The sequence below is a fragment of the Piliocolobus tephrosceles genome, chromosome 11 (assembly GCF_002776525.5).
Source record: "Piliocolobus tephrosceles isolate RC106 chromosome 11, ASM277652v3, whole genome shotgun sequence".
Taxonomy (NCBI): Eukaryota; Metazoa; Chordata; class Mammalia; order Primates; family Cercopithecidae; genus Piliocolobus; species Piliocolobus tephrosceles.
The window spans coordinates 115,886,746-115,914,113 of record NC_045444.1 but is presented as its reverse complement, the minus strand read 5'-3'; the positions used below and the strand labels follow the sequence as shown (position 1 = coordinate 115,914,113).

Sequence of the window (27,368 nt, the reverse complement as noted above, 5' to 3'; positions counted from 1 at the left end):
CTATCTATCTATCTATCTATCTATCTATCTATCTATCTATCTATCTAATTCCTGACCAGAACCTGCACCTTCTTTCTTTCTTGAAACTTAGCTAGTTATCTATTCATCCATCCATCTGTCTGCCTGTGTGTCCATTTATCTGTCCCTGGTCAAATGCCTACCATTTTCCAAACTTCATGCTGAGCAACAGGAATAAAAACACACATAAGTTATGTTCCCTGATCTTGAGGAAATCAGAGACCAGTTATGGGGGAGGCAGACAGTGTGTGGTAGGTGCTAGGAGGGAGGGAAATCCACAGAGAGCTGCAGAACAAGAGGAGAGGTCCCTCAATGAGACATGCTTTTGGTTTCCTCTTCTTTCTTGTGCTCGTAAGTGTTACGGTTGTTCAGAGTTCCAGCCTTGAACTTTCTTCTCTCCCTGTTCATTTGCCCCAAGTGGTGTCATGTATACCTATGAATCCAGTTCCCACCCATGTGCATATGGCTCCCAGTCCACATTCTAGTTCCTACCTCTCTCCTGAGCACAAGTTCTGTATATTTAATGACTATGGAGCAACTGCAAAAGCATTTCAAATCACTTTGCACAAAGCTGAACTCATCACCCTCCCCTAGCAGCCTCCTCCTGTATATTTTCCACTGCATTTGATAACAACACTATCCACATTGTCCCCCAATCTGAAAACCTGGAAATTACATGATAATTATTGCTGCTTCTTATTAACACTTACAACTGAAGAGTCACTGTGCCAAGTGCTTTGCATAGATTTTTGCAGTTAAGCTTCATAGGAAATGGAAATTGTAGGCATTAATATCTTTCTTTCACGAATACAAAAGCAGAAAGTCAGGGTGATTAAGTACTAGCCCAGAGTCCCACAGTTTAGTGGGCTGAGATGGTGTTAAATCCAATTCCCCTTGGTTCGAAGCTCTTTAACATTAACTCACACAGAGAAGCCACATGTACAGGGTCCATACATATGTTTTATTTGCTGGAGAAATTATTTATCAATACTTTAAAATAGACAAGGCTTGGCTGGGTGTGGTGGCTCATGCCTGTAATCCCAGCACTTTGGAAGGCTCAGGCGAGTGGATCACCTGAGGTCAGGAGTTCAGGACCAGCCTGGCCAACGTGGTGAAACCCCATCTCTACTAAAAACACAAAAATTAGCCAGCTGTGGTGGCAAGTGCCTGTAGTCCCAGTTACTTGGGAGGCTGAGGCAGGAGAATGGCTTGAATCCAGGAGGTGGAGGTTGCAGTGAGCCAAGATCACGCCCCTGCACTTTCAGCCTGGGCCACAGAGCAAGACTCCATCTCAAATAAATAAATAAATAAATGAATAAAATAATAATAAAATAGACAAGGCTCAAACAAGAATTTGGATTTCAGACTTTTCCTGAACATTCAGAAGATATGGAACCTGGCCCCATGTTTCGAACTGGCTGCAGGTTATGGAGGCCATCTTTTTTGGAAGGGGCATGCTTTCTCCAGTTTGCCACAGGCCCTGCCAGTCCCTATTGTATTACACCTGATCCACTCTCCGTATCAGCATTATCTACCTGACTCCTGCTGGCAGTTGCATTTTGACTCATGTTACATTGTGTCTCTGGGCTCTGTCCTCTCTTCCATTCTTCTGCAGTCCAAGTGATCCCTGAATTGACAATTTTATAAAATTATAAAATCATGCTCTAATATATTTCACATTCTTTATCTTTATTGCTACAAATTGGCCCTCACAACCTCAATTATTCGAGTAAACAACTAGTTTCGTGCTTCCGGCCTCAGCCTCCTCTGATCCACTTTCCACGTTGCCTATAATTAGAGATATAAATAATGAAAATAGATGGTATCCAGTAGCCTCAGAATGAAATGTAAACTCCCAAGTGTAACATGTAAGACCAGTCGTGACCTGGCCTGACCAGTGCTCTCACTATTGCTCATCTTCCACACTTCTCTTGGCCTTATTGAAATATTGGTTCTCTCCAAAGCCATGACCCTTTATGTCTCCTTGTTACCCATTTTTCTTTCTACTTGGACTATTCTGTGTGGCTTATATTACTATTTATAACTGAGTATATTGACATAAAGCTGGAGCGATAGCCTTTCTAAAATTCACTTTTTCCTTTATTTTGACTTGATCAGTAAGCTTCTATTCTTTCACCAAGACACAAACAGGATAGACACATAAGTCCTGGTTTTGCTTATGCATCTTAACATCTTAATTGGTTTGTCATTCACTTCTCTTCTGTGCAGTGTAGGAGACGTGTAAGCACTTGGCCTTGGTGTCCCAGCTCTGCTGTCTACTAGCTAGTTAGACTTGAAAAGGCTACTTCACATTCTCATGTCACTGTTTTCTCATTTGTAAGATAGGGCTATTATAGTTCTTACATCCTACTATAATAGTGGGGTTAAATGAAATAATTCACCTAAAAGGTTAGAACCAGGTGATGCAAATCAGCCTCCAGTGGCTGTTAGCTGTTGCTGTTTTTTTTTTTTTTTTTTTTTTTTGAGACAGAATCTTGTTCTGTCACTCAGCCTGTCGTGCAGTGGCGCTATCTCGGCTCACTGCATCCTCCGCCTCCTGGCTTCAAGCAATTCTCCTGCCTCAGCCTCCCCAGTAGCTAGGATTACAGGCATGCGCCACCACACCTGGCTAATTTTTGTATTTTTAGTAGAGACTGGATTTCATCATGTTGGCCAGGCTGTTCTTGGACTCCTGACCTCGTGATCCGCCTGCCTCAGTCTCCCAAAGTGCTGGGATTATAGGCATGAACCATCGTGCCTGGCCTGTTGCTGTTATTATTAGCATTTTTAATTCATTCATTCATCGAGCCTTGGACTGGTAACCATACTAGGAAGTTTGATATATATATTTTTTAGAATCCACAATGACTTTGTGAAGAAAATAGTTTCAGCCCTGTTTTCCAGGTACAGGCAGTGGATGATGGGAGAAAGGGGGCCTTGCCATGGCCACTCAGATTGCTGGGCTGGTGAACACAGAATCACACACAAGACCCTAATCATCACTTCCCTGTCTCCTTATGCTCCCTGTTTGTGTAAGTCTTCTCAGGCTGCTGTGACCAAGGACTATAGGCTTAAACAATAGACATCTCTTTCTAGCTTTGGAGGCTGATAAGCAGTTCATCTACTTCCAGTTCTGGAGGCTGGAAGTTCAGGATCAAGGTGCTGGCAGGGTTGATTTTTTTCTGAGGCCTCTCTCCTTGCCCTGCAGAGGGTCACCCTCTTGCTTCTTCCTCACAAGGTCTCTCCCTTTGTGCACAGGCATTCCTGGTGTCTTTTTCTGTGTCTTGATCTCTGCTTATAAAGACACCAGTCAGATTGCATTAGGGCCCAACCTATCAACCTCAGTTTAACTCACCCACCTCTTTAAAGGCACTATCTCTGAAGAGCTACATTCTGAGGTATTGAGAGTTAGGGCTTCAAAATATGAATTTTACTCAACCAGAGAAAGCTAATTTAAAAAAATATGAATTTTTGAGGGACATAGTTAAACCCATGACACTGATAATCCAATGCTTAATTATCAACCTCCACTGAGAACTATGTTTAATATTAACTCTTCTACTGGGTTCTAGTAGTTCTAAGTAATTTTCCTTTTTATGCTCCTAACTTAGGTAGAAGCTTCTTGTTCCTGATTTTTCTTACCTTTGACCCTCCCTAGATATTCTTTCCATCAAGTTCTCACCCGTCTAATCTCACAGGGTTTTCAAGGACACAGTCCCTATGGTCATTTTTCTTCTCTGTGTTCTCAGCTAAAAGAGTTGACAGAGTTGACAGTTCTCAACTGTCACCTTCTGTCATCATTAGTTCAGTTCCTCTGGAGGAACAAAAATAATCAAAATATCCTTTTAAATTTGATTTCTGTGGCCAGGCACAGTTGCTCACGCCTGTAATCCCAGCACTTTGGGAGGCCGAGGCGGGCGGATCATGAGGTCAGGAGTTTGAGGCCAGCCTGACCAACATGGTAAAACCCCATCTCAACGGAAAATACGAAAAGTAGCCGGGCGTGGTAGTGCGCTCTTGTAATCACAGCTGCTCAGGAGGCTGAGGCAGGAGAATCGCTTGACCAGGAAGGCAGAGGTTGCAGTAAGCCGAGATTGTGCCATTGCACTCCAGCCTGGGTGACAAAGTGAGACTCTGTCTCAAAAAAAAAAAAAAAAAATTGATTTCCATTTCTGAGCATTAACTTTTAGAATTTTCTGATTCACCTTGAGCTGCTGTTTTTGGCAAACTGCTACCCAGCTTTGGGTATGGAATTTATTATGAACCTGAATTTCTTATAAAGAAATCAGTGCATCCACAAGGTTAACCTAGAACCTGCAATGCTCCCCACTGGCCACTGCCCACCCCCGCCACTTTTTTTTTTTTTCCTCGAGTCATAAGATGCAATCTTGGGTCACTATCTGACTAAATGCAAACTGTGGATTGGCTTGGTCAATTCATTTCTCAAAATTATTCCTTCATATTGAGAAAAAAATATTGAATGACTTTTAGTGTCACGCTTGAGCAAATTAAATGGGCCTTTTAATATTTTAAGCAGCTATGCTGCATTTTCTAGACAGATAAAAATGATTTTATTTTCTAAAATGAAAAGATTCAAGTTATAAATCCTATTTTTGAAATCATGTTAAACAGTGATGGTAACATATGATACTGTCATATGAAAAACGGTTAAGTGTCTTATTTTCAATCAGAGTAAAATGGAACATATCTCATGACAGGTAGAATTACATTCCGCTTGAGTCTGCCAAGGAACTTTTTGGAGAATTCAAGTGTTATTAAAACGCTGATCGTATGGTGCATTTTTAGTAGGATTTCTAAGATTTAAAAGCTACCAGGAATTTTATACAATGCTGAATAGCACTGGATTTTTTCAGAAGATAATTTTATATTTTATATTTCTATACTGTACAGAGAAATGCCGAGTTGATTATGCCAATTTGTGAGTAGTGCTTCACATAATTAAATCTGGGAATTATTTTGGTTTGTTTACATATTAAATGTGTCCTTAACAACAACAAAAATTGTCAGTATTGCTAGGAGTTCTATAAGAAGATGAGTAAATATAAACTTCAATGTAAACAAGAGAAGTGTAATAGACTATTAGAATACAAACTATATGTGAGTAAAATTATTTAACTTTTATTCCTAAAATCTGAATAATCTTTAATTTCCAAACTGCTCTTAAAGTATTGAAAGAAGTATAGTTTTTATGAAAAGCATTGTTAAATATATATACCTACATGTATGCACAGATGTAGAGACCCACACATATCCACATGTGTAATTTTTTTTTTTTTTTTTTTGAGACGGAGTCTCGCTGTGTCGCCCAGGCTGGAGTGCAGTGGCCGGACCTCAGCTCACTGCAAGCTCCGCCTCCCGGGTTTACGCCATTCTCCTGCCTCAGCCTCCCGAGTGGCTGGTACTACAGGCGCCCGCCACCTCCCCGGCTAGTTTTTTGTATTTTTTTTTTTTAGTAGAGACGGGGTTTCACTGTGTTAGCCAGGATGGTCTCGATCTCCTGACCTCGTGATCCACCTGTCTCGGCCTCCCAAAGTTCTGGGATTACAGGCTTGAGCCACTGCGCCCGGCCCACATGTGTAATTTTTTCACAAGAAATACTGAATCATATACACAGGAAACAAGATAAAAATCACCTACACAGTAACCATATTTAAAAGAAAGAGTTAACAGCCTTACGTAATTTTATATGACATAAAATTTTATTTAAGTGTACCATTTATACATTGTAAAATTCATTCATTTGAAATGTACAGTTCGAAGCATATTAGTAAATTTACAGAGTTGTGCAGCCATCACCACAATCCAAGTTTAAAACGTTTCCATCTGCCCCAGTGGACTCCTCATGCCCATTTGCAGTGAAACCCTCTTTCTGGCCCAGCCATAGGCAACCATTTGTCTACTTTCTATATCTACAGATTTGCTTTTCCTGCACATTTCTTACAAATGGAATTATATAATATGTAGTATTTCGTGCCTAGCTTCTTTTACTTAGCATAACGCTTTTGACGTTCATTAATGTCATACCATGTGTCATTACTCCCAGATTTAATTATGTGAAGCACTACACACAAATTGGCATAATCAACTTAGTATCTCTCTATGCAGTATAGAAATATAAAATATAAAATTATCTTCTGAAAAAATCCAGTGCTATTCAGCATTTTATAAAATTCCTAGTAGCTTTCAAATCTTAGAAATCCTACTAAAAATGTACCATGCAATCAGTTTTTTTAAAATTGCTGAGTGGTATTTCATTGTATGGGTAGATCACTTCTGTTTCTCTGTTACAACAATCAACTTTTAAAAAAGCATATTTTCAAGAAACTTAACAGTGGCTGCTTGTAGAGAAGGGAATGCGAGACGAAGGGGCGGGGATGAAAACGATACGTTTTCATTGTTTACTATTTGATACGGTTTTACTTTTTAAAATTCAGGATTATGTCATATCTATTAAAGTAAATAAGAAATGTGTTCCCTGTTAATGTATACAAAATAAGGGGAGAGCCCTCTGCTGATCCAAATCCCATATTCCTTTAGGAAATTATCATTAATTGATTTTTGGTATCGTTCTAGAGTATACACACATGTACATATACACATGTGTGCACATAAATATGTTCATGTACACATATGTATGTACTCCTAAACAGTCATTTACCTTGTATTTCAATAAATATGGAATTGTGGGGCTTAATATTCTTAAGTCTACATTACTAAAGGTGAGAAAAACAACCTATCTATCTTGTTGGGTTGTGGCATATCTGGAAGTTATGAATGAATGAATTGGTTATGAATATACAGTAGAGCAGACTCAATTGATTAGTTATTATGTGCAAAAGTGTTTTAATTGTTTTAAGCTCCCGTGTGTTTTCTAACAGGATACTTTGGATCTGCTTGTGAAGAGAGGGTGGACCCGTGCGCCTCGTCTCCTTGCCAGAACAATGGTACCTGCTACGTGGAAGGGGTACACTTTACCTGCAGCTGCAGCTCGGGCTTCACAGGGCCGACCTGTGCCCAGCTTATTGACTTCTGTGCCCTCAGCCCCTGTGCTCATGGCACGTGCCGCAGCGTGGGCACCAGCTACAAATGCCTTTGTGATCCAGGTGGGTACTGCCCCTAGACGGCCAATCTTCCTTTTCTCAATCTCAAACCAATCTCAAAAGACCATTGCTTTTTCTTTTGTATCTTGGTATACTTGTAAATAAAAGTGGTAGACTTACTGGTATACTTGTAAATAAGTATACTTAATGGTATACTTGTAAATAACAGTGAATTCCACTCATTTATGACACACTTTCTTTTTTAGATTTACTCTTGGCAGGGTTAAAAAAAAATACCCTTTCCTCTTTTCATAATCAACTCACATTCATTGAGGAAAAAACAAGTAAAATAAAGAAGATTGAAAACAGGCTTAATCTCATCACAGGCTAAGCATTTTTAACAATTTACTGTAAGTCATTGCAGAGCTTTTACTGTGTTGTGTATCTTGTACTACTGTCTGCTTAACAGAATATGTTCTTTCATTTTAATGTGCATGAAAAGCACAGTGCAATACATTCAGAATTGTGTCATCTATTAAAATTGTTACTCGATGCACATTATGTTACACCACTGGCTCCCTGTGTAAGAATTTTAAAACTTCACCATTTAATTTCCAAATGCCTTCTGCATTTGCATTACAGATTTTTAATTGTGGAGGTTTTGATACCTAGAAGTGAGTGATTTCTAGTCAAAAATTTGTGCGTGCACAACCCACTAGTGTAGTCAGAAAGGAATGCACGGGGCAGCCCTTTCCTCTTGTTTCTATTCTGTGCATGTCTCCATCCTTACACGAGCTGGCTCTTTAGAAAGCTTCCCAGCACAATGAGTCCCCACATATCTCCCTGGCCAGTCAGTATGGCTGGCCAGTATCTGTTTTGCTTGACCCTGGCTTTGCTGGTGCAATGGCCTCTGACTCGAATGCCTGCTCCCCATTACCCCACCTCACTGTACAAACTTCTACTTCTGGAGCTGACTCAGTTTCCCTTCCTCTGAGATCCAACAGTCACCTACAATATCACTTTTGTAGTCTTGAAAACAGGACATTAATTATCCTTGTATGTGTCTCTCTCCTCCTTAGGGCTGGGAGGAAGTATGTTTTATTAATAGCTTTTATATCAGCAGCAATCACACTAAGCCACTATTTAGTGAGCACTGATCTTTCTAGATTCTGAGCAGGGTGCTTCACATCTCTGGTCTTTTTAGCGTCACATTTACACCAAGGTTTGAAAGGCCTCTAGAGGTTCAGTCACACGCCTGCGGCCACACACCCAGGACGGGGGCTGAGCCCAGATTCCAATGCAAGTGTCCCTGGTTTCGCTGCTCCAGTGCCTGGCCCAGAACTTCCAAAGGGCACGTCTCATACTCACGAATAACTTAAAAAGTTACTACTGAGAAATGCAACTCGGCACTTGAATGGTGTTGAAAAGCCTTTTTTCACATAGACTCTTAATTCCCCGATTTTCTAAGCAATTGATATTTTGCCAAGTGCCTCTTTCCTCTCTGCTCTGAAATTCAGAGGGAATAGGGCTGCTTAATCTGCTTTGTAACAGTGTTAGTAGTTAGGATTCTCCTGAGAAACAGGAGACAGAGAGAGAGGAGAGAGAGATTTATTTTAAGTAACTGGCTCATACAATTGTGTGGACTCGCAAGTCCAAAATCTGTAGGGAAGCTGGCAGGCTAGAAACTCAGGCGAGGTTTCTGTGTTGTGTTTTGAGCTGAATTATTTCTTCTTTGGGAAACCTCAGTCTTTGTCCTTAAGGCCCTCAACGGATGGGATGCAGCCCACCCACATTCTGGAGAGTCATTGCTTCATTCAAAGTCTGCTGATTTAAACGTTAATCTCATCTAAAACATACCTTCATAGCATCATCTAGATTAGTTTTGAGCAAGTATCTAAGAACCGTGGCCTAGCCAAGTTGACACCCGAAATGAACTATCACAGTAACATTTTTGGATCTCATAAACTTTGAAATGAAGCAGTTTCTCCTCTACATTTGACAAGAGGGTATTTTTCTTGGTTGACCCCCATGCTGTGCTTCAGAGCAGGGGTGGAGATAGGAATAGCTGCCCCTCGGAGGGTCCAGGTTTCTTGCACGTGGACTCGGGCTCATGTGCTGTGAGCTGGGCGTGCTGTGAGAGGAGGCAGTGTGGCGCTGGCCCTCACCTATTGGGAATGTGGATCACTGAGACAACTTGTGTTTGCAAACTAAACAAGCTGCAATTGTGCCGCAAGAACAGAGGCTTACTCACGCACTGACTCACAAACACGCTGTTCCCAAGTCTGCTCTGGATGTCGTAACACATGTGAAAATTCCCCTCAGCAGCATTCTGAACAAAAACTTCCTTAATGCTTTATTACCTGTCTCCTGAGAGTTCCGTTCTCTCCGTGGAGCCCCACAAAGAGGAATCAAATATTGTAAGACCAGAAAACAACTTTATATTCTCCTCCCTTTCTCCTCTGACTTCTTTTCTTAATTATATCAAACTTTTTCTTTTTAAAAATTGTTTTTGAGATGGAGTTTCGCTCTTGTTGCCCAGGCTTCAACCTCCGCCTCCCGGGTTCAAGTGATTCTCCTGCCTTAGCCTTCCAAGTAGCTGAGATTACAGGCTCCCACCACCACACCCTGCTAATTTTTGTATGTTTTCACCATGTTGTCCAGGCTGGTCTTGAACTCCTGACCTCGGGTGATCGCCTGCCTCGGCCTCCCAAAGTGCTGGGATTACAGGCCTGAGTCACTGTGCCTGGCCCAAACTTTTTCTTATAGTTAGTGGCTCAAGCCTGTAATCCCAGCACTTTGGGAGGCCGAGACGGGCGGATCACGAGGTCAGGAGATCGAGACCATCCTGGCTAACATGGTGAAACCCCGTCTCTACTGAAAAAATATAAAAAACTAGCCGGGTGAGATGGTGGGCGCCTGTAGTCCCAGCTACTCGAGAGGCTGAGGCAGGAGAATGGCGCAAAGCCGGGAGGCGGAGCTTGCAGTGAGCTGAGATCCGGCCACTGCACTCCAGCCTGGGCGACAGAGCGAGACTCCGTATCAAAAAATATACTGCCTGGTGTTTCTCTTTCCACACTGGGACAGGTAGCCAAGAGTGGTAGAATAAACCTCTCTAACATCCTCACTTACTGACTAAAACCATAGGAGATTTACAGGCATCGCTGGGACTCCATTTTCCTCTCTATTAGAAAAGAGAGGAAGGTTACATGTAAGAGTATGAAATGAGAGGCAGGCAGCCCATTTCCTGGCATGGACTGGTGAAAGCGCTTCTTTCTTTCCCTCCATGGATATTCCAGCACTATTCTCGAGCTATGCAGGGGTGAAATCGCTCCTGTTTAAGTTCCACTTTCCTTCTGTCTGTTCTCTGCTAAAACATTGATGCGCACTTGGAGCGTTTGACTTGATTATTGCCTGTGGTCCAGCAGTAGCCCCTGAATAAACTTGAAAAGCCTGAAGACATGTGCATTCTGTTCGTGGAATGAACATGATCCCTTCATTTGTTCAGTAGTCTCAAGGTGGAGCCTGGGAGTCCTGACAGGTCCCTCTCATTGAACCTGGTTGCTGAAACTGCCTTCAGGGGGGATGTTTCTTCAGATTGTTAGGTGACTGTGTAAAATAAAAAAGGCGTGTTAACACCTGGCAAGAACTTACATTTTAAGAGGTGAACATGACAAGTCTGTGAATGTGAAATTTCTCATCTTCATCTTTTGGAGCATGTAATTGCTTCGTCACCAGTTTGCATAATGGAAGAATCTCGTGAGAGTAGGTGAAACTGGGCATCTAGCTCTGGGGCAGCAAGGCTGATCATCTTTATAGAGAGCAAACGGGTCTCATTTCGTAGAATGGCAGCAGATTGAAATCATGTCAGGTTGATAATTAATTCCCATCTGACAAAATGCCATTTTGATTACTGCAAATCAGATTTTCTGGGTGCTTTATTCTCAAACTTCGTTTGTAGCTAGGGATTTCTGATGGGATTTTAAGATTAAATAATAAAATGTCAGCACTGAGTAATTACTGAAATGTTATCTCCCAGTGACAGTGTTAAGTGATAGGCAACCCATTCTCTTAAAAATTGCAAATTGAAATCTGCTGAAGAAAGTGAGAACTTGGAGCTGCTACAGACAGGATGAGGTGGATCTCGCTTGGGTGGGAGTGCTATTTCCCCCGCAGGTGGGAGCCACGGTATTGCTTGTGTTCTCAATACAATGATGGCCTCTGCAGATAATAGCTGTACATGACTAGTACTGGAAGGACTCCCTGATAGGAAGGAAGATAGTTTGCACTTGAGTTATTCCTCTAAACTTGTGGAATTGAATTAACCCTGCCATTATAGAATGTGCCTCACATATTCCTATGTAAGGAATTTAAAGGACAAGGTATTGGAGATTTTTACATGGAAATATGTTTATAATTTTTTTCTAACAAGTAAGATCTAAGATGCTCATCATTTCAACTGCAGTTGAAATCCCAGACTAGACATGGCACAGTTGCCAACCAAGTTCTTCTGCCCATTCTTCTTCACCAAAGGGCTGGTAACTCAATTAGATCATCCAAATATATAATAGGCTGTAAACCAAAGGAAATGTAGACTTTTTCCAAGTGAATTTTTTTGAAAGAAAATTATATTTGTAAGGATTTTAGAGAGAGATATATATATATATTTGTATTTTCTACATATGCCTTACATGTGAACTGCATTTCTGGTCTGTATGTCCCGAAAGACACAATTGACACTGCTTCCTTCTGTTAAACTCAGATGTGAAAATATCAGTAGTCTGACAATATTTGCTGGAAACAGGATCAAGGATGAGACTTAATGGTCAGGATTTTAATAGCAATTGAACAGCAATAAAGAAATAAATATACCTACAAAGATTTGAAGATATTTAGCTCACTAAGGCCCATGTGCCTTTACGTTTTTGGATAAGTGCAGTGAACAACTTTCATCTTTTATTAACCAGAAAACTTTATCTAGTTTACCAGGATGAAGACTTTTTTTTTTTGACAGAGTGTTGCTTTCTCGCCCAGGCTGTAGTACAGTGGCACGATCTCAGCTCACTGCAACCTCTGCCTCCCGAGTCCACACCATTCTCCTGCCTCAGCCTCCTGAGTAGCTGGGACTACAGGTGCCCGCCACCACACCTGGCTAAGGTTTTGTATTTTTAGTAAAGATGAGGTTTCACTGTGTTAGCCAGGATGGTCTCGATCTCCTGACCTCTTGATCCACCTGCCTTGGCCTCCCAAAGTGCTAGGATTACAGGCGTGAGCCACTGCGCCCAGCCAATGAAGACATTCTCATGTTTAATATGCTCTAGGGAGTTTCTGCTCTGTGTATCACACTATTCTTGAGAGTTGTAGATTGTATAGAATATATTACATTTTTCCCCCAGATCCTAATCCTGTCCTTCCTTTTCTGTATTCCAAAATATGATGCCCACCCTCACCACTGGGACCTCAAATGGAATCCTGATCACCCAGATACATCTATAGCAAGGGGGAGTTTGCTTTACTCTTCATAATCTGTGCTCTGCTTTAGAGAATGTTTCAATCTGTATACTGACATCATGATGATGCTGAGAACTGAGAAGAAGAAGAGCAGCCGCTGATGTCAGGAGCTTGCTTGGCATTTAAGGTAGACCTTGAGGTTGTTAGGAGCTGGTCTGATGCTTACAGCTGGGCCGTGATGTCTTCTGTTGGACTTAAGGACATCAACAATCCCACATAATACAGATATTAGATATGACCATTCAGAGGCTATGACAGAGTCGGGCAAAACAAGACCACTTTATAATTTTGTCCAATACAAAAACAAGGTCACCCTGCAAACCACAAAATACCAAGTATCCACTTTCTCTCAGTTCTTAGTGTCACGTATGTAGAGTGACAGCTTCCTCTTTACCAAATACAGCTTTGGCCTTGCTCTAGCCTTCCCCTTCTTTAGATAAGAATTGCTCCTGCTTTCTGACAGCATCCAGCATTCACTCCAGAGTGAAACCTCCCCAAATAACCTAACCAGAGTTCAAATCCTATAGTAAATCCCATCTAACACCTTCTAATTGAGGCACTCCACGATTCCCATGGCGTGCAGTCTCTGTAACTGCAATGGGTAATAAACTCAACTTGTTCAACTACAGGTGTGTCCTTTGTAGTCTTTGGTTGAAGGGCATTGACAGAACTTAATGAATTAAAATGCTTGAAGTATTGAGGATGGCAATTGATTGAATTTTTATGTGAACAATTGTTCATATAAAATTCTGAACAACAGTTCGGAATTTCCAATGAGTTGGACACTGAAATATCATTTGGATTTACATGTGGGGGAAGGGCACTATAGAAGTCCTGGGTCGTGGGGTGGAGTTCAAAGAAGAGTGGATCCAGCTTGCTGCAGGATAAGATGCATTAGACGCTGTAATAGGTAGTAAGGCTGAAAATGCTCATGGGGACACATGTGGGGAGAATGTAGATGCTAAGCAGTTTGGATTATGAAGACTTGCAGACATTTTGCATTATTGGGTATATAGGGACTGATATGTATTTTAGACAGATTATTCTCATAGTCTTCAGCATATATTACAGTCAAGAAGAGATGAAAAGATAGAGATCTTCTAGCAAGTAGTAGAAGTAAAGGCTTGAACTTGTGCAGTGGGAATGAAAGAATGGGTTAAATGTTTATGTGAGGATTGGGGTTCAGTTGTCAATTGAATGCAGGGAACAAGGGTGCAAATGGAGTCAAAGGACACCTCTGGGTAATTCAGAGAAAATGGGAAATGTGCATAAGGACCCTCTTTAGGGCTTGGGTACAGCAGGCCGAGCAAGATGGATGTGTCAGTAAATAGTTCTTACTTGGGACTGCAATGTGGGAACAAGGCTGAAACCAGGGGGAAAAACAATATAGAGTTCCCATTGTATGAATGCTAGAGAAAGTCATGGAAGCCATCAAGATAGGAGAGGGTGAGAGTGTAAAAAGAAAGGGGGAAAAATTGGAAGAAAGTTGCAGAGTTCTTGTTTTGAGGCTGGAAGTAGTAGTGGCCACAGGAGAGGGCAGAGGACCCAACAGTGAGTTGGGAGGTTGGGAGGTTGCAGGGTGAGGGCAGGACCCTGGGAGTCAGGAGAGGGAGGAGGATGATAGGGCACTGCCCAGGGTGTGAGGAGCTGAGTCAGGCTCTGCTATATGTCCAGACGCTAAGGTACCTTTCCTAAGCATGCTTCCAAACTGCAGCCACAGTCATTCCCCATCTTCATCTTGTCTGATTATAAGTTGTGGGGGCATTGAGGTAGAATTTGTGATATTTGCCTTCTTTAGGCTTCTGACCTGAGAAATTAATACAAGGGGAGGAAGGACACTGCTATTAAACCAAGGGCACTTGCTGGTGGAGCATGAAATTTTTATGAGATTCCTGATATTACAAATCTATTTACAAGGCTGCTTTTTCACCTCACTTAAAATGGCTAATCCATATGTATGAAAGCGTTAATGAACTGGTCTTTAATTGTAAGGGATTTCTGCTCCCACCGCTCCCTGACTTTCCCTCAAAATTCAAATCATTCAGAACTCATTCTTGGTTGTACTAATGTTGAAAAGATGTGAGATTTGCCTACTAAGAACAAGAGTTACCAGAGTCTGTGAGGACAGCAGAAATCATTTTATGTCATCTTGCCTGGAATGAAAGTTGCAAATGGCAGCTGGTAACAACATAACGTCACTAACTTATGCATTTCTGAGGACAGCTCTTTTTGCAGCCCTGCCATCGCAATTTCAGAACATTCTCGTCAAGCTTATGGCCCTGAAGGGTCAGATGGGGACTTCCCTAACACTATTTTATAACAAAGCCATTGACTCTTGTTTTTTTTTTGTGGTTGAAAATAATTATGATCCAATCACTGTTTTCTTTCACTGTTGAGAATGTCTGTGAATCTGGATTTTAGAACTGGAATCCTGCATGCCTTGCCTTTCTCCTTGGCTGGATGGAAAGGGGCCCGAGCTTAGCACTGAGAAGAGCTGAATTTAAGTCCCTGCTTTGCCTCCGAATAGCTGTGCCATTGGCCTCTATCAGCATTACTTTTCTCTCCTTTAAAATGCAGACAAACATAACTGGCCTGTGAAGCTCAAATGAAATGATACAGATGGTCCTCCACCTTGAAATCTATAAAATGGTGGAGCATTAGCACAGACATTGGATATTCCATTACTTGGGAAAGGCCATTGAGGACAATTTTACATTTGTGTTCTGATTCTTTTTATATGAGGTTCGAGGTTAGAGTTGGACTGGAGGTGAGATGAAATGGTCATAGTGGGCATTCTTGAATAATGGGTGCACATTCAACTTCTTGCAGGGTTAAGTGATTGCTTGCCTTGATGGTGGCTTTCTGTGACTCCAGTGATAACTATTTAAGTGCCAGGTGTTAGGCAAAGATCTTTGACTGAATTGGCTTTTTGAATCTACCTGGTCCTTACGAAGTGAGACCATGGCTGTTGTCATTTCTCTGCCTGCGATGATACAGTCAGTTAAGGATGAAGCTACAACTTGAACCCAAGCAATTGGGACCTGCTGGAGCCTCCATTAGCTCAGAGTGAAGAGCAAATGGGGTCAAAAGTAGCCTTGACTCACCAAGGGTAAATAACTGACTGAAAAATTTGTCTCCTTTTAAAAATTTGTATAAACTTATGAAGTGTAAGTATAATTTTGTTATATATATATATGGCGTAGTGGTGAAATCGGAGCTTTTAGGGTAGCCATCGCTCAAATAATGTACATCGTACCCATTAAGTATTCTAACCAGATTTTTCCACTGGTAGCTGTTAATAGCCACTTCAAATTAACATATTAAATTGGGATTTGTCAGCCACATTGATTCAGCTCTGTTGACCCAGAGAGTGACTTCATCCCGTCTGGCTTTGACTAGAGTAGCGTCCATCTATGAAAACTTACTGCATTTACAATAGACTGTGTGCCAAACACCTGGCGCTTATTTTCTCTTACTTGTCCCCAGTTGTAGTATTCCTATTCTTTTATTTAGGGATAAGGTAATGGAGGAATTGAGAGTTTAAACAATGGGAGGCGGAGGTGATATTTTAACCCCGATCCTCAGAAGCCTACCTGTGACACCCCAAGTTAGGCGCGAACCTGGACTCTCACTTATGTTTGAACCAATCACAAGAACAAGGTTCCAGACTCCTCTGTCTCAGCACCGCTCCTGAGATGGATCTCTGAGTGGATGCCTCAAAGCTTGGCATGGAAGGTGGCCTTCATTATGGTTCAGTGGATGATACTTGACCAATAGACGTTTCTTACTTCCCAGCACAGAGGAGCACAACTCTGACTTCCAAGGGAATTGAACCACATGTAGGTAGGGAGCCCCCTTCTTCTGTCTTTGCTTCATTCTGTAGAACCAGCAATTCACTGCTTTGAAATTGATGCTGAGAACTACCTGTGACTGAAGCTTATGATTTTATTTGACTTGATGCCTGCCGGATGCACCTAATTAAAGAAACTTCCTTTCCTGTGACTCAAATGAGAAATGCAGACATAACCACATGACAGTTATGCACCCTTCTGCCTAGGTAGTTTCTCTTGATTAGTGCTTCTCACTTCTGGGGTCCCCAGTGCCTACTAGCAATTTTTCTTACCACCTGATTCCCTGAAAACCTCTTGTATTGATGATTATATGTCATGGATTCCTTTGATGTTGTTTCTTTTCACCTGGCTCTGGTGATATTATAGTCCCTGAATTTTCTTTCCTTTTCATATTTGACTTTTGCTGTTTTTAGTTCTCTACTTTGAGATAGCTTTGATGTCCTGTTCCTTCAGTAGCGTGCCTTCCCACAAGACTGGCTTAGTGGAAATGATTTGCCATCAATGTCAATCATGGAGGACTGGAAACTCTATAACAATGTGCCATTATAGGTGATGTTTGAGATACATTGTGACTTATGGTTGTCTACTTCCTGAGTCCTAATTAGACCACCAATAAGGAGATATGCTGCATGTCCTACTTTTTTCTGGACTTGTAGCCTTCAATGTGCATTGAAATTCTTTGTTGGTCTGGATTTATACAACAACCTGGGGACAATGCCCTGTATTTCTTCCATTGGTTTTCTATCAGACCCATTAATTTTCAGTTTGAAAGCACACAGTGAAAGTTGCTGCATTCACTGAATGCTTTTACAGAACAGAGTCAGTTTTAATGAAGATTCAGAGCTCTTAGGTTTGCCTGAAGCAGACTGATACATAACCTTTCCTTTAAATCCCAGAACATTGTCAACTCAAAGCGGGTATTGATTTTGCAAAACAGCATGTCCTTTTCCTTCTCACTCACATGCTTCTTTATGCAGTGCCTCAATGCTTTCTTTAAAATCCCGTTTGAATGGCAGCCCCTGCCTTTTTATGTTTTCTGTTTGTTTGGTAGATCTTTCTCCATCCCTTTATTTTGGCTTATGGGTATCACTGTGTGTGAGATGGGTCTCTCAAAGATAGCATACCATTGGGTTTTGCTTCTTTATCCAGCCTGCTACTCTGTGCCTTTTAATTGGGGCATGTAGTCCATTTACATTCAAGGTTAGTATTGATATGTGCAGATGTGATCCTGTCACCATGTTTTAGTTGGTTATTGTGCAGACTTGTTTGTGTGACTGCTTTATAGTATCACTGGTTTATGTACTTAAGTGTGTTCTTGTAGTGGCTGGTAATGGTCTTTCCTTTCCATGTTTAGCACTTCCTTCAGGACCTCTTGTAAAGCAGGTCTGGTGGTGACAAATTCTCGTAACATTTGCTCGTTCAAAAAGCGTCTCATTTCTCCTTTGCTGATGAAGCATAGTTTGGCTGGACATGAAATTCTCGCTTAAAATTTTTTTTCTTATGAATGTTGAATACAGGTCCCTAATGTCTTCTGGCTTGTAGGGTTTCTGTTGACAGGTCTGCTGTTAGCCTGATGGAGTTCACTTTGTAGGTGACCTGCCCCTTCTCTCTAGCTGCCTTTAACATTTTTTTTTTTTTTCTCATTTTTGACATTGCAGAATCTGATGACTATGTGTCTTGGGCATGGCCTTCTTGTGTAGTATTTCATAGGTATTCTCTGCATTTTCTGAATTTGAAAGACACATACATACACATATGTTCATCACAGCACTATTCAAAATAGCAAAGATAAGGAATCAACCTAAATGCCCATCAATGGTAGACTGGATTTTTTAAAAAGTGGTACATATACACAATGTAATACTGTGCAGTCATGAAAAAGCAGGGGATCATGTCTTTTGCAGCAACATGTATGGAGGCAGAGGCCATTATCCTAAACAAACATACAGAAACAGAAAACTAAGTATTTCATGTTCTCACTTATAAGTGGGAGCTAAACTTCGAGTACATATGGACACAAAGAAGGGAACAATAGATGCTGGATCCTGCTTGAGTGGGGAGGAGGATGAGGATCGAAAAACCACTTATTGGGTCCTATACTTATTACCTGGGTGAGAAAATAATCTGTACACCAAACCCCTGAGACATGTAATTTACTTATATGAAAAACCTGCATATGTATCCCTGAACCTAACAGAAAAGTTAAAAAAAGATCACAATCAAGTGTTGTTAACTTGTTATACATATGTATAGCTTTTACCAAACAATTTATGTTGTGTATAAACATATTCCCCAAATCGTTAAAAAATTATAATCCCACTTGGTTTTATAGGAATTGCCTAAAGGGGTCCTTAGTTTGTTGGACTGAAGTCTTAGTGATATGTTGATAATTATGAAGATCATGTTTCAATTTTACTCTACCAGATGGTTTCTGATGCCTCAGATCAGAGTGAATGTCCTAGGTTCAATTCATTAGTAGCTGTTGCTTTTAGATTGGATAAGCCCAACTAAAGTAGGTCTAAACTAAGGAATATGTAGTACCTGGTGGTACTATTTTGAGAAGACTCCTCTTTATTACTCCGTAAAAATACCCTTTTTTTTTTTAACCAGGTCTCTGATACCTAAAAGTTTATCTTTGTGGTTTTATTTATTTAAGTTAGACATTGTACCTGGCAATCAACCTTTATGTTAGTTAGTCATTGCTGTGTGACAAAACACTCCAAGACTTAATGGCTTAAAAAAACACACTTATTGTTTGTGATTCTGTGGGTTGATAATTTGGGCAGGGCTTAGCTAGGACTTCTCTTCTCGACTCCATGTGCCCACTCATGCTTTTGTGGTCAGGTGGCAAGCCAGCTGGGGACTGCCGGGTCCTGGATGACCCCTCTTATATGGCTGGCAGTTAGCTGGAGTGATGGGGGCAACTGGGCCACATGTCTCTCTTCATTCAGCAGACCAGTCAGGGCTTCTTCCCATGATGGCAGGGTTCCGAAAGCAGTAACAGAACACGAGGTCCCACATGCATGCTCTTTTTAAAGCTGCTTCTGTTGTTTGCCAGTGTCCCGCTGGCATGAGCAAGTCGCAGGTTTGAGCTTATAGACTCTGTTTCTTGATGGGAGGAGCTACACAGAACTTGTAGCTATTTTTTTTTTTTTCAATCTACCATAACCTTAAACCTAAATATGTGAAGAATGTGATGTGATATGTGTGTGTGTGTGTGCACGTGTGTATATATATATATGTAAATTATCTCTCTATGTGTAAGCAGATTTGAGGAGAAAGAAAGTTGAAAAAGAAAAACAGTGTTTAGTCTTTGGTTGCTTGAAAAGAAATGGTGAGGCCCCTGAACTTGCCTACTCAAGTGATAAAGAATGTCTAGGAGAAAACTTCTTTACTTACCTCATAATTCCATATAGATTGAGCCTTGTTCGTGGCTTTATTTAAAGAAGTTTCATTTTTCCCTTCAGGTTATTAATCTATATATTATCCTAGAATCTTAAGTCACCAAATAAAAACACACTTCTGATTTTTCACTGCTTTATCAACTCTTAAATGAACAAATGCTGTGTTTTTAGGCATCCTTAATTTAATAAAGAAAGTTAGAACGGAATTCAGAATTTACTCATGTAATTGAGTTGTAATTCTGATTTATTTACATTTTGAAATTTTCTTTGTAATCCTGTTGCATCCAGGCTGAATTTCCGCATGAAATTCTTTAGCTGAAGTCCTGACGGTCAGCTTCAGCCCTTGTGCACTTGTAGCCCTTAGGGATAATGACCAAGTGGAAGGTGTGTGCTTCTAAAACTGTTCTTAAAGGATTATGAGAAATTTCCTTGGTGTCTAACAATATTTAGGATTTAGCATATTTACTCGAGAATGGCAATGACCAATAGAAAGCTTAGAGGATGACATGATTGCATTGTGCCTGTGAATGTCCCCAGTGATGGGGGAATGAAAGTAAATACGGCCAGAAAGATAATCGTGGTCTGCATTGTGGACTCCGTATACCAAAATTTTCTGGAATAATCTCAATCACAGTATTTTGTTTTCCATCACACAAATACTTTGTTACCAAACTATGTATCTATGAGGCCACCTCTGATGTATAATTGGAAACAGCACAATTTGTGAGATCATGGTTCCCAACTTTTGGTTTGTAAAAATTGTTACCTTAGATTGTGTATGTTTTCTTTTTTTCTCTTTCCTTTTTAAAGTAGAGCTTTTATATTTTATTCAAAATATATTTTAAAAGATAAGTAATATAATTACCTTCAGAGCAAATTCTCGGCAAGATAATTCTTAGGAATGCAAAAAGCTAATTCACAAATGTCTAGTATATGATAGTCAATTTGTAACACATTTAATCTTTACAAAACTATAATATTATTTTGAATATTACCTACTGGTCTGTATGTTACTCAAAATCTTAATCTTGGTGCTGTATTAAATACTTTCAATGCTTTCCATTTTCTGACATTCCTTTCTGCAAAAATATTATTCCCATGGGTTAAGGAAGCTAGATTAGAGATGTGGGAAAAATTGCCCTCATGAATTTGAATTTGAACTTGCTTATCCTCATTCTGCTTAGGCATGTGTGACTCCTAGTCAGACAGTGAGGAACTAGAACACGTTGTGTCACCTCTGTATCCTTATTACTTTCCCTCATTTTGGCCTTTCTTTTCCAGTTCGTCATTTGCTGTCACTTTGGGATTCCTTTGTGTTGCTGTTTTCTCTTACGTAAACCTCGAGAGGAGGGCAGCTTCCTTTCGTCCATGTGCGGACGGATGGCTTCTAGATCATTTGACTATATGTTTCACTGTTGGTTTATTTATATGTCCATAGTTGGGCATATAAATAATGTTCTGACCATATGTTTTGCCATTGGATTAGATACACTCTTAGGAGATGCCATGGCTATTAAAATACAAAACCGGCTTGGCACAGTGGCTCACACCTGTAATCCCAGCACTTTGGGAGGCTGAGGCGGACGGATCACAAGGTCAGGAGTTCGAGACCAGCCTGACCAACATGGTGAAACCCCGTCTCTCCTAAAAATACAAAAATTAGCCAGGTGTGGTGGCAGGCATTTGTAATCCCAGTTACTCAGGAGGCTAAGGCAGCAGAATTGCTTGAACCCAGGAGGCGGAAGTTGCAGTGACCCTAGATGGCACCATTTCACTCCAGCCTGGGCGACAGAGCGAAACTCCATCTCAAAAAAAAAAACAAAAAACAAAAAACAAAAAACAAAAAACAAAACAAAACAAAAACCCGCAAAAAACCCCATGACCACACCATATACAGCATTTTCCATGGACAAACCCTGCCATTTCCCAGCATTTTTGAGATCTCGTCAGAGATTGTGGGAGATGTTGTATACTTTGCTATTCTATAGCTTAGTGACTCTCAAACTTGAGTGCTCATCAGAATCACATTGGAGGGCTTCTGAAGTCATGGAGTTCTGGGCCCTGCCCTTAGAGTTACTGAATCAGCGGGTCTTGAGTGTGACCTGAGAACGTGCATTTCTAACAAGTTCCCAGGTGGTGGTGATGCTGCTGGTCTGGGGACCGCACTGAGATCCAAGTGTGATGAATGCGGATACCTCAAATGAATGTCTATTAATAACTAAGAGGTCAACTAAACCAAATTTAACCAATTGTTTGTGAAATAAGTTAAAAGGAAATAAACATTTAAAAACTCTTCTGTACTTTTATACCGTTTAAAATTTCTCTTTGTTAGTATACATACTTGTGTAAAAATAGTTATCTAGGTTTTATTTTCTCTTCAAAGTGCCATGGTAGAGCCTTAATCTTTGATTTCCCCCCCTCCCACCTATATGTTGTCTTTGCTGGCCCCAGCATCCATCTTTGTGCATCCCATAATGAAAAACTTCTGGAATGTGAGGGTGTATGTCTACCTTTTCTTTTCTAAACTTTCTTATCATCTTCCTTACCTCAACTATAAACCAGCTATTTTTATGTGTTTATAAAAATGCTAGATAATCAATTGAGGGTATGGGATTATTTTATTAAAATGCTTTTCTTACTGTTTATATGTAAACACACATAGCACAATAATCTTTAACTCAAATTATAAAATATTATTTTGTCATTATACTTAGTATTTAATCTTGGTGCTTTAATCATGGTATTACAAACATGTGTATTAAAAATATTTTAAATAAAAAATTACTAAGAAAAATAGGTCACTTTACAAAGGATAATTTAAACTGTAGATACCGTATGTTTATTGGTGAATTTGCAAGCTGTAGAGAAATATTTGAATGTTATGTTTTATTATTAAAGGGAATGGGATTTCTTCTTTAAATATAACCTGGCAGATTAATTTGCATCCCTCTGTACCATCTATTTCCTTTTGTAAAAGACATCTTTTTATTGCTCCTCTTTTGTTAAACTCCTGAGTAACTTTTTTTTCCCCCTTTTTCACTTGCCTAGATAATAAGTAGAATCTACCCTCTAGTGGCCAAAAACAACATTAAAAAAAAAAAAAAAAAAAAAAGACATAAGACATGTCTAAAACCTTGTGAAGAGATTGATTTTTCTCAGTGTGACTAGTTTGTAACCCAGTCCTGAAGGCAATTCCAAGAGAAGGCTTTCAGAAATGTTTAGATCAACATGGTTAGAAAGATTCCCCAGATGATGGACAAGTTTAAGAACAAAGGCCTTTAGACACCCGAGTGTTTCTGTTAAAGCAGGTTTACTGCCAAGTTCCCCTGGCTTCCAATGTCCTTCATAAGCACAGTCACAACTGAGCTGTCATCTTCCATATAGTCCCAGATTTTCTTAAATGTTTCTTGAGGGAGAATGCTAACCATTTTTAAGGAGTTAACTAAGGATAGTGGTGATTTGGTTTTTACCATATATTTAAGAACTGTTTCCTTACCAAATATAAATTAATTATGATTTACACTCAATACATCCACAGAAGTTACAGAATTTTTAACATCTTCAAAGATTTTCTTTTCTACGTATTAAAACGTGTAATTCTTCTTTTAAAAAGCAATTTCTTTACTAACAGTGCATTTATTATGATGTCTGTTCCCTGAATCTCAGAAAATCTCCTCTAATAAGCCTAGTCTGTTCCCTTTATAGGCTATGGGAAACGTTCTTATCTTGCCACTGAAAAAATCTTTTAAAAAGTTAGGAGTTTTCTAATATTACCTGTTTTCCTTACCGCCAATCAAGGGTTAAACATAAAGAATGGTCATCATTTCCCTTGTAATCGGTGGCATGATTTAGAGTTGTGATACTACAAATAAAATACCCGTAAAGCATGTGTATTAGTCAAGGGTCTCTAGAGGCACAGAATTAATGGAAATTTACTAAGTATTAAGTCACACAATCACAAGGTCACACAATAGGCAGTCTGCAGGCTGAGGAGCAAAGAGAGCCAGTCCGAGTTCCAAAACTGAAGAACTTGGAGTCTGATGTTCGAAGGCAGGAAGCATCCAGCACGGGAGAAAGATGTAGGCTGGGAGGCTAGGTCAGAGTCTCTCTTTTCACATTTTTCTGCCTGCTTATATTCTAGTCGTGCTGGCAGCTGAGTAGATGGTGCCCACCCACATTAAGGGTGGATCTGCCTTCCCCAACCCACTAACCCAAATGTTAACCTCCTTTGGCAACACCCTCACAGACACACCTAGAATCAATACTTTGTATCCTTCAATCCAGTTAAGTTGACAGTCAGTATTAACCATCAGTTCATCAGTATTAACCATCACAGCATGGATGATATTATCCCCTTATATCACACAGCAGTGTATCTCTGTTATGGAAAATTAGAAAACATGAATATACATATTTAAATTTATGAAAGAATCCCTCAACAAAACAATTGTCAATTTTGGAAAATGTTTTTCCAGGCCTTTTAATGCATGTTTGTGTAAAACAGGCTCTGGTAAAGAAAAGAACTCTTCTGTATTTATGTATGCAAAGGTTATTTGGCCCTCTGATTCCGTTCTTCTAGCAAATTCACTTTACCCAGTTTGATCAAGCATCTTCTATATTCATCAGCCTGTGTGCTAAGGAAAGGAGAGGAGAACGGCCTGTTGTTAAAGAGAAATTGCAGAGTTTGGAATCAAATACTGAGCAGTGAGTCGAAGTTTTACTGCCAAGTAGGAAACCAGATCCGGCCCTGAGGTTAATCTCAGGGGATGGGGCTATGAAAAGGAAAAAGGGTAGGTTTTTAAAAGCCAAACATAAACAGGCTATTTCGTATTGGAAAAATTTAGATCTTTGAGTTCCTGGGTAGCGAAATCTGGGCTAATCAGCCAGGCACCATGTCAGTGCTGAGCTGGTATTATTGTGCTTCTCTAGTAAGCTGACCATGTGAAACAATGGCTCAGAGTAATGGCGTCCTTCAGGGCTGTGGTGCTTAGGGCCTTTGCTGTGTCTGCAAGGTGGGCACCTATTTCAGAAGTATGGCACCCAGGTTGTCTTTTTAAATCATGTTTGCATCACAGGCCAGGTGACCACACATTACATCATGACGTGCTTATGCCAGGCATTGTGCTTGATGCTTCCCTTGTGTTACCACTTCACGTGCAGTGCCAGGCCCATGTCCTCCTAAGGGAGGGGCAGAAACCCCTCCTTTTATAAGTATCCTTTGTTGCCACAAGTGCCCACGAGTGGCCTTGATGGAAGATGTGACACACTGGCACTGAGCTCCAGCTGTATGCCTGATGGTCCAGTGATCCCCGTCTAGAAATACTCTCAATACTGAGTTACAAAAAGTACTTAATAAAAAGAAAATGGTGTCAAATACATTTTATTTTCATAAAGGAGGCAAGAAGATGTATTTTACTTAGGAAGCAAGCATCCTGCTGTGTCCCATTGTCTCTCAAACTCTCACATCGTACGCTCAGCTCCCATATGCTCCGCCATCTTGGTGAGCCTCCAAGGGCAGTGCTCAAGGTCATTACGCCAGTTGGAGACACCACTCTGCAGGGGCCCACAACATTTCTAACAGGGACCTTACTAACTGCTCAGTGTAATTCCATCACGTTCTGGACCAGTTTTTCTTTCTCTCTATTTTATCTTTTTGGGCTTTTCTCTTTCTGTGTCTCTTTCTTGGTTTCTTTTCTCTCTCTCCGTCTCAATACCTCCGGGTCTCTCTTTTGCTCTTCCACTCTCTGTCTCCCATGCTCCCCTGATCCTGCTCTCTCTTTTTCTGCCCTCCCTCCACCTCTGACTTCTTGTGTCTTCTTACATGAGGTCTGTCTTTCTTAACTACAGTACAATCGAACTCCTCAGCAACTATTTCAATGCTTGGCAATATAGTCAGATTTCAGCAAATACTCATTAAAATGAACTTTTTTTTTTTTTTTTTTTTCAAATTACTTCTGTTTTTCTGGGAGAAGCTGTCAATTCTTTTTGTTCAATTAAGGTCTGCTCCTCCTGGAATATGGTTCCCTTCCATTCCATTCCCCTCCCCAGCCCCTTCCTTCTAATGAGATTCTGTTGTATTTCAAAGTTCCTAGAAGAGAAATTGGCCCGTAGAAGAGGATTCAATAAATGTCAATTCCTGCACTCCTCTGAAAGAAATTGCAGTATGTCTGGATAAAATGAGCCAGGAACCTGGGCCTCCCCTTCCACCTCTCCTTCCTTCTCACCCTTCACATTCTATTCATTACCAGGTATTTCTATTTACTGTTTAAATGGCTCTTGACGTTTTTGTTCCACATGGCCCTGACACCACTCTCATCCCAGCCATGATTTCCTGAGATGATTGCAGCAGCCTCTTCACTGATTTCTCCACATTGATTCTTGCAGGTCTTATCCCTGTTCTCCGAAGGGAGTAGCTGGAGCAATCTCTCTGAAATGCAAATCTGATTTTTTATCCCCCACCACCCACATTAAAGATACCACCAGGCCTGATACCTGCCTGTTTCTCTTTTCTTTTCTTTCTTTTTTTTTTTTTTTTGAGATGGAGTCTTGCTCTGTCACCCAGGCTGGAATGCAGTGATGTGATCCTGGCTCACTGCAACCTCCACCTCCCAGGTTCAAGCAATTCTTCTGCCTCAGCCTCCCAAGTAGCTGGGACTACAGGCACATGCCACCACGCCCGGCTCATTTTTGCATTTTTAGGAGAGATAAGATTTCACCATGTTGGTGAGGCTGGTCTCAAACTCCTGACCTCATGATCTGTCTGCCTCAGTCTCCCAAAGTGCTGGGATTACAGGCGTGAGCCACCGCACCCGGCCCGGTGTTCTTATTTCTTCTCTGCCCTTTGCTCTACAGTGGGCTTCAACCCATGTCCAGAACAAATCACAAGCCGTGTCCCCTCCACCATGGGTCTTTTGCACCCACAGCTTTTCCTGCCTTGAATTTTCTCATCATTCTTCTGCACACCCCTCCCTTTTAGCTCACTCTCCCCTCTTCCGGCCAGCCTCCCGGGCAAGGTCAGCTCTCCTGCATCTCCTCCCTCCTGGAACGCCAGGCCCCTCATTGCTAATACTTCCCAGTTATGATTTTCCATGGACTCGAATGATTGATTGATGTTTTTCCCCTCATAAGTGCCCCTGTAAAGGCGCTATATCTGTTTTTACTCACCAGATAGCCCCAGTGACTAGCACAGTGTCTGACACATAGCAGGAATTGAATAACTGTTTGTTGACTTAAAGAATGAATCGATCGAGGAGGCAAATATGAGAAACAGAGAATTACCAACCTTCCCCATGCGGCTATTAAAGCCAGAGAGCCTCTGCACTGAGGGAGAATATAAACTCATGGTATGAACAGTGAGGATATGATTTAGAACTGGCTCTTCATCATCCATCCCTTTGGAAGCCCAGGGAGGGAGGTGGAAATTTGTAGATGGCTCAATAACATAAATAATAAGGAAGTTTTATAGTCAAAAACTTTAATTTAGCCTCTCTCTTTAGTCCTTTCAATTTAATGTTAACAAAAATCAC

The 27,368-nt window shown here is 40.7% G+C and overlaps 1 protein-coding gene across 1 annotated transcript in view; it reads left to right on the top strand.

Annotated features, from left to right (window-relative positions):
• Positions 1 to 27,368, top strand: part of DNER (delta/notch like EGF repeat containing) — a 366,117-nt gene that overhangs the window by 268,619 nt on the left and 70,130 nt on the right. The window contains exon 8 of the mRNA XM_023193935.2: positions 6,918 to 7,142. Coding sequence (XP_023049703.2) covers positions 6,918 to 7,142 — 225 coding nt within the window. The remainder of the gene's footprint in view (positions 1 to 6,917; positions 7,143 to 27,368) is intronic.